Source organism: Jatropha curcas, chromosome 1, assembly GCF_041381405.1.
Source record: "Jatropha curcas cultivar XTBG-Jc1 chromosome 1, XTBG_Jcur_1.0, whole genome shotgun sequence".
NCBI classification, from domain to species: Eukaryota; Viridiplantae; Streptophyta; class Magnoliopsida; order Malpighiales; family Euphorbiaceae; genus Jatropha; species Jatropha curcas.
Window position 1 is genome coordinate 25,174,747 of NC_143151.1, and position 8,912 is coordinate 25,183,658.

At 29.9% G+C, this 8,912-nt stretch overlaps 1 protein-coding gene across 1 annotated transcript; it reads right to left on the reverse strand.

The window, feature by feature from the left end:
* Window positions 1-6,016: 6,016 nt before the first annotated feature.
* LOC119370198 (acetylserotonin O-methyltransferase-like) lies at window positions 6,017-8,263 on the reverse strand. Its single transcript, XM_089718168.1, has 2 exons — window positions 7,455-8,263; window positions 6,017-6,345 (listed from the first exon to the last, which is right to left on the reverse strand). The coding sequence occupies exons 1-2, from the start codon at window positions 8,199-8,201 to the stop codon at window positions 6,049-6,051; spliced, it is 1,044 nt and encodes a 347-aa protein (XP_089574294.1). The 5' UTR covers window positions 8,202-8,263; the 3' UTR covers window positions 6,017-6,048.
* Window positions 8,264-8,912: the final 649 nt, after the last annotated feature.

The window sequence follows — 8,912 nt, forward strand, 5'->3', positions numbered from 1 at the left end:
TAGAAATAACTAACATAGGAAATATATACAATTTATTCTTATGTTAATAATTTGGGTATTTATTAAATTCGTGAATAATTATTCCATACTATTTCAAGGGAATTTTATTGCTTGAGGACAAGCAATAGTTTAAGTTTGGAGAATTTTGATAGCACTAATTTTTATAGTGTTTTTATTTTAATTTTCACTAAGAATTCTAGTATATTTTATCTATCTAAATTAGTTTTTATATAATATTGTTATATTTTTATTAAAAAGCTTCCTTGAAACACAACTCACTTGATTTGGAGGAAAATTGTAGGATTATGCAAGAAAAGAACAAAAATAAAGGCAAAACATATTTAGCACGCTCCAGCCCGTGCTGATCAGCACGGCCGTGCCAAACGCAAGGCAAAATAGGCAAAGATCCAGAGACGTGCATGCCCCAGCCCATGCTGAGCAACACGCCCGTGCCACAATAGCCATAGACTTCCAGGGGCTTGCACGCCTCAGACCGTGCCAAGCCACACACCCGTGCGCGCGCTGGAGATAGAAGCTTGGCCCGTGCAGCTGAAGCACGCCCGTGCTACACATGTTCCAGACTTCCAGGGGCTTGCACGCCCTAGGCCGTGCCAATGTGCACGCCCATGCGCGCTCTACCTTCCAGACCGTGTTGAACAACACGGCCCATGCTGAGAGCCTTAGACTTCCAGAGCCTGGCACGCCCCAGACCGTGCCAGGCAGCACGCCCGTGCCAAGCAAGAAATCCTGAATTTGAGTCAAATGTTGCCAACTAATTCCTACTATTTTCATAGCTCACTTTGGATAACTTTCCTCACATGCAAACCAAGATCAACTCTATGCACATGGGTGAGTCATGATTAAAGAAAATGGAGACCTAAAAGAGAGCTTTACAACCTAACAAAAGAAGACTTTGATCATTAAACCATATGGAATCCTATACCAAAGAAGTCTATATAAAGAAGAGGAGAGTTCATCTCAAATCATCCCATCACACACATTACATTCCACTCTACATCTATTCTCCCTCTCATAGCTTGTATATAGTTTCTCTTTTAGAAGTTAGGCATTCAAGAGTTGTCAAGTGTTTCAAGGAAGCCATCCAAGCAACCTATCACTAGTTCTTATTTCTAAACTCTTAATCTTGTTTATTTCTTTCATTATCTTTATTGATTATGAAATATTTATCAAGTATTGTTGAGTTTTATTTAAGTACTATGTGTATCTAAATTCTCATACTAGGGGGTTTGATGTAGCTTAATTTCTTTTCCAATTTATGCAATTAGATTTATTTTTCCTTATTCAAGTTATGATTTATTAATGAACTTAATGCTTCTAGGCAGAATTTTCCCCTAGATTGAATTATTTCAATTATCACTATCGGAAGAAGGATCTTTGATATGAAAAGAGTTAATAAAACACATGAGAATAATAACTTGATGCGGAAGCTATATGGTTTGACTCATGGGGGGTTTTTACAATTTATCAAACTTAAATTGTAAATTCTTAAACAACTATATAGCTTAATGATTTAATTCATATTTGATTTCGCTATTGGAAGATAGGTAATTAAATGGGATTAAAATAACTAGTAATACATCGGAAGAGCTTGTTAGTGAATTTAGAGTTGTTTCCCCTACTTGAATAATTAAATTGATTAATGAACTAATGAAATAAATTGGAAAGAATTAAGTGAAATCAAAACCCCTAGTAGTTTCAACCCCTTGATTCCTTTTAATCAACTTTTGTTTACCTGATTTTTGTTTATTTTACTTTTATACAATAAATCTCTTAATTATCGTTTAAATAATAACAAGATAACACAATTTTGGTACTTGGATTACAATCCTCGTGGGAACGATATCTTACTCATTCATATATTACTTGTAGCGATTCGTACACTTGCGAAATAAGCTGTCAGTAAACTTTGAAAATTTAATATGGGCATCAAGAGATGTCAAGCCAGTAGAATAAAAAATGTATTTGTGCGAAATTGAAATGGGGTCATGAGATATAGACCAAACTTGTTGCACAAATTTTTCGCAAAGAACTGGCATTGATTGTGAGGATAAATACCCTCATGAAGTGGATGCAATTATAATTTTGTATTTGATTAGTATGGCAATTTTTGAAAAATCGAAATGTGTTTAATGAATTAATGGATATCTATTTATATGGCTAACTTGATGTATATATATATATATATATATATATAAATCTCTGAAAAATTTTAGTTGCTTGAAGCATAAAATTAAATTCTCGGGAAATTTATTCAACTAAATATTATATAGCTCTATATGGATTACGGATAATGATATCCGTGAAACATTGAAAAATCCTTAAAGCAAGTAAATCGAGATCTCGAGAAATATATTCAAAATTTCTAAATGGATTAAATAAATCTTAATACATATGGTATAGTCGCCTTAATGATATTTATGGCTGAAAAAATATTATATTATTTTATGATTACATTCTACTTATAAGATTTTATTTTTGAAAGTATAATTCACATGATTTTATATTTTTTATATTTACTCTATATACTATCACATGTAAAGTTATCTCTTGATTAGTAAATATTTATTGAAAGAATATTATAATATGTTCATGCAATATTTATAGAGATATTTAAATATGAATTTATCATTATTTGATCATAAATATTATTGAAACTCCTGAAGAGTTTTCAAAAATTATAAATTCCTTAAAGAAGAGTTTGAGATGAAAGACATTGGAAATATAAAGTTTTGTCTCGGCCTAAAGATAAAAAATTTCATAAACGAAATTTTGTCTATGAATCTATATATATGACTAAGTTATTCAAATGATATTATGTGGATAGTAGTGAGGTCACCTAATGAGAAGATGACCATTTTTCACTTTGAGAAAATTATGAAGAACTCTTAGTCTTGAAGTACCATATCTTAGTGCAATAAAAGCGCTAATGTATCTTGTTACTCATACTTGACTTGATTTTTATAAATTTTATTAGCAAGATATAGTTTTTCTTGGATATGAAGAAATTAAATTGAGTTAAACATATATTTTGACATCTTTATAGCACAATATATATGAATTATATTATAACTAACATGTCAAAATCAGATTTGATTAGCTATGAAAATGCAGGTTATTCATTTAATTCACATTATGTCAGATTACAAACAAGTTATTCATTTACATGTGGAGGTACAATTATTTTATGAAATTCAAGAAACGAAGTATTGCTACTACTTTTTTTAGCCATGAAAATTTTAGTAACTCATGAAGAAAGACGAGAAGTACGTGCAGTCTATTTGTTTAGGAAGAAATTTCTACAATATTATAAGAAGATAATACTCCATATGCACATCTCTCCTGAAGGAAGAATATGTTAGAGGAGATAAGAAACATATATTTCAGTAAAATTTTCTTCACTTATGATCTCCAAAAAAGAATGGTGATATTGAAGTTCAACTACTTAAACGATGATATTGTTGATTTTGCTCATCAAAGCAGTTTCTACTATAAGTTTTCTACTACAAGCTTTCTACCATAAGTTTTGAAGGATTGCTACATAAAAATTGAAATGCATAAACTCAAAGATATCAAGATTTATCTTCATGAGGGGGAGTAAATACGCACTGTGTTTTTTTTCCCTTTAAGCAAGATTTTTTTCCACTGGATTTTCTTAGTAAAAGTTTTTAATGAGGCAGTATTTTAGTGTGTATTTAAGAAAAGAATAAAGTACTCTTTTTTCCTCACCAAGATTTTTTTTCCTACAGGATTTTTTCTTAGTAAGGTTTTAACGAGACATAATATTATTTAAAAAATGGACATCTAAGAGAAAGTGTTATGAAATAAGTAGATGTCCTGTATGAACTAGAAGTCTGTATTCTTAATTTTTGCGAACACTATCTTCCGTTGTAGGACTTTATTAAAGTTCCACTTATGTAACTATATCTTTATAGTTTCTCATCAATAATAAACACTCTAGTATTTCTCTCCCTATTTTTCATTATTTTATACGAAAAATAAATTTATGGTAAAAAATATACAGAAAGAACATCAAAGAGAAAACAAGAGCTACTTCAAACAGAAAATATTTATATAGGATATAGGTCATGACTTGCTTGCATGCATCTGTGTATAACTCCGTTCATGCACCAAGTCAATTTAAAAAAAAAAAAAAGATTTAAAAAAATTACTACTGTTTTATCATTTATTTTCCTATTGAATAGTCATAAATAACTTAAATAATTATTTTTAATTGATTTAGTATAGGCCAACTATAAATAAGTGCACCTTCATCGTAAATAAAATAGTTATGAATCGGAATCAGTAAATCAATTAATTATTACCTTAAAAGGATATCACTAAGAATCAGATCAGTTTATTAAAATTAAAAACAACAAACAATCCTACCTAACTGATCATGAGATATTCAAATTAAACATTAATAGTTGCATAAACTAAAATCACTGTTCTTGAAGTGCCAGATTCATGGATGCAAAATATTCCCTCTGTACTAGTTCCATTTTTCTTCTTGCATATATTTTTTAATAGTCTCGTATATACTTTTAAAAGTATTTTTGTTTTTACTTTTTCATAATATTAGTTGACTTTACTCAATGCTAGAGAAAAATTTTAATTTTCGGTAGTCAATTGTCGTCCCTCTCTTTTTTTCTCTTTTCTCCCTAGTCTTCTAACCATAATTATAGTTTAAAGTTGTAGCTGTTCATCAACGACAGTCACTATACTACTTTTTTTTTTTTTTCCGCTCATCTTCTTTTACTTTTAATCTTTTATTCATTTTAATAAAATCAGATTTGTTTTGATTAACATATCTATCATTCTTTTATTGTTGCTTTCTCTCTATATTTGGAGTTTTTTTTTTTTAATTCTATATGATGATGGTCTCTTCTTTATGAGAGTTTATTACTAAATAAAAATATGATACGTGACTTTATTTGCTTGGAGATTTTTAGATCTTGATTTACAGGTGTGACTTCGACAATGGAGCCTCGTAGTGCAGTATTTTCTTACATTGATGCTATCAAAGCAAGGTAAAAGAAACTCATCAAGTGATATTATCAGGTCCCTTAGCTATTGTTCTTGAGAAGTGATCGAGTGTGGCCCAGTCCTCAAAAGAAGTTTTGATGAATATCCTTCTTTGTATCATTTCCAAAAAAAGTTGACGATGTTCATCGTATGTTGCAAATTTTTTGAAAAACAATCCAGATATAGAAAATTTAAAGAAATTATTGTTTGGTCGTTGAAATCAATTAACAGACTAGTTATTTATATCTTTTATCAAAATCAACTCCAAGCGGAAAGATCTAATAATATTTTTTTAAAAATTTTAGTTCGTTATTTAAAAGAATATGAATTCTTTTGTTTGGTTAAAAGATTGACGAATTCTATTATTACTATTAGTAAAGTTTTATATACGATCTATTTAAACTTCTTGATATTATTATTAATAAATTACATTTAAAAAAATATATTTTTTAAGATGATTAATTTTGAAATCTTGATATACTAATTATTTATAAATTTTTTAAGGAAATATTAATATAAAATTTTTAGGGTCTTAGAATATATATAGAAAAATAAATAAAAAAATTATAGTTAAACTAACTATTCTTAAATTGTGTGAATCGTTCTAGAAGTCTAATTTTGGTACTGTGAGTAATAACAAATCAAATTCATGGAAAATTTGGATAGACAGTTATTGTTTCCATAATAAAAGAAAAAAAAAAGAAAATGACACATTTTTTATTTTACTACATTTATTTATTAAATTTTCAATTAGATTTATTTCATGTCAAGTATTATAAATTCTTTTGGTTTTGTCTATTCATTTTTATGATCTTTTATGAATGTTTTTAATTTATCAAACGTAATTTATTATTTAGTAAATTATTGTAGTTGTTTATAAGAAGATCACAAATATTAAAGATGAAATTATAACATATAACCAAACTGTCTTGAGAAATCCATAACATAAGCAAAGTAAATTAAGAAAAACAAATTACAAGCACTAATTGTCTTTATAAATCATATTCAAGGAAAAGCTTCAATAACAGATAGAACAGCTGCAATGGATTTTATAGTATGTCGGCTAAAACCAGCCTGCTTAAGAACATATTCCCATTCCTCAGAGGTCCTCTCTTTACCTGTATCAGTATGAGCCATCACCACCATGTCCAATGCCAACCTAACGAACTCAAGCTTGTCGTCTTTTGCTTCATCGACCACAGCTTCAACAATTATCACCTTCCCAATTTCATTCGGAATAGCTTCCTTGCACTTCTTCAAGATATTGATACATTCATCGTCATTCCAATCGTGAAGAACCAACTACGATTTACAAGTAAATTAGGTTAAATGTCATTCAACATTTAAGTGAAAGGAAGAAGGAAGAAAGGAGTCGCAAGAAAAACTGAAATACCAAAAAGAATATTCATCTAAACATATTATTTTATGCTCCATTTAGCCTCTTACCTTTTGAATTGTTTTTTATTAGTATACGATTATTATCCTTTTGTCTTTTCTTTTCCATCCTATAGTCTTTTCCGAGTCAGCAATAGCTTTTACTTGTCATTAACAAAGTATTATAGTAATTAATTACATTAAAATATTTTTGTTATTTAAAATATAAAAAATTTGGATAAAATCTTGTTGAGTGGAAATTAAATATGTAAAAAGCACTCATATGATGACTCTGCTTTTAGTGTGTTAAAAACAATTGCAAGATGTAATGGGCTTCACCAGTAATGTTTCTGTGTCTTGGGTGACAAGGTAAGTAAACAAGTCTGCCAGTTTTTTTCTCAAGGAGTTGCCTTTTTCTTTTTTCCATGCTAATCTTAAAGATTTGAAATAGAAAAAAACTTGCTCATATTTGGTCTACATGTCTATTCATGGAATAAACTTCTAAAAATAGAGATTTTTTAAAAATTGTTTCTATTTTATCGTTTTTTTTTTTTTTTTTTTACAACTGAATGGTTAGAAATATCACCGTTCCAAAAAAAAAAAAAATTATTGATTTGGTTCATGGTTGAACCATAGACCAAGTTTAAGTGCCTTTTTCTTTTTATGGGAGTTGTCTTTTTCATCTTTCATGTTAATCTTAAAGATTTGAAATGGGAAAAACTTGGGTATATTTGGTCTATGTGCCTATCCATAGAATAAACTTCTAAAAATAGAGATTTTTTAAAAATTGTTTATATTTTATCATTTCTTTTTACAACTGAATGGTTTGAAATATCACGTTCCAATGAAAAATTTCATTAATTTGATTCATGGATAAGCCATAGACTGGGTTTAGATGAGTCGCTTTGGTTTACAATATTATTTTAAATCATGTTGAGTCTTTCATGTATGAAGTCTGGATTATTAATAATCTTTGCTTCATTTTTTCTTAAAATTTTTTTAAAAAATACAAAAACAAAATGCAAGCAAAAACTGACCATAAGCAAAGCAGCATCAGCCTTTGGCACACTCTGAAACATGTCACCACCAACATGCCTAACACCATCACATTCTTCTGCAACATCCACAACATGAGGAAGATCAAAGTTAATGCCTTGAATCCAAGGACAAAGCTTAACCAATGTCCTTAAAGCAGTCCCATTTCCTCCACCAACATCTACCAAAGTTTTTACCCCATCAAATACCTCTACACACCCTTCAACTATACCAGACACCATTTTCCTAGCATTACAAGCCAGCGCATCATTGATTAGATTGCTATGGCCAGGGTTTTCTGCTGCATATTTCCATATATCGTCGCCGTGAGCTGCCTCAAACGCCGCAGACCCATTTAGTCTGACACGACAACTTAGAAAATGCCAAGGCGCCAGCATCACCGGACTGTTCTCTAGTAAAAACAGAGCCGTCATGTTGTTCTCGCCTGGGCCAAGTAACCGGCGAGACAGAGGTGTCTGTATATAGCCTTTGGTGCCATCGGCGGTGAGTTGCTCTTTGAAAATATTGTGATGGACTAAGAACCGCATGATGCGGTGAAGATAAGATGGGTTACATTCAATGGTGGATGATAAGTCAGTTAGCGTGATGGGTCCTTGATGGTTTTCAATAGCATTTGCTATTCCGAGCTCCAAGGCACACTTAACCACTGCAATATTGCTAAACCCAAACATATATTTCCACATTTCAATTTCCATCTGTGCTTCTTCTTCTTCTTGTTTTTCCCTCATTTTTGAATCTCTTTTTTTGTTTTTCGGAAAGCTACAAAATAGAAAACGAATATTGTGTTACTTTGGGTAAAACGAGTTGTGCCGCGGCATGGCACCACGGCTTCTACTTATAATGAATTGCCGTGTGACACCTTTAGGTTGGAACTTTAATTAATTATATTTTAAAATTATAAAATATTGCTAAGTCTAAAAATTTATTTGCCACCACTAAAAAATTGAAAGTTAAAAAAAAAACATTTTCCAATGCTATTGTTTATTTAATCTGTAAAAGTCTGATGTGTTAAAAAAAAAAAAACATTGTCCATCACGCTCTCTATTTTTAGAAGATCTGTTAGACATCGTGACTCAACTTTTTATTATTTTCTCCTATTTATTCATTTTTTCTTTTTTTTTTTTTAATTTTTCTTTTATGTCTTCTCTTTTATTAGCGTTCAAATTTTTTCTCGTAATGAAACTAATTTCTTCTCCATGCTCAAGCAAAAAAATATAAAGTTGTGGTCGGTTGTCTATCTAACAAATTATCAACATTGGATGTGCCAAGTAAGAATTTACAGTGCAAAAGAAAAGCCCTGGTAATTGAAGTGAAGGAACTGCGTTCAAGTTAACTCTTTTTTTTCTATTCTTCATTTTAATTCTTTTTCGCTTTTTTGTTTTAATTTGATTATTGTTGTATGTTCAGTATTCGTAATTAAATAACTCAAGAATTAACCT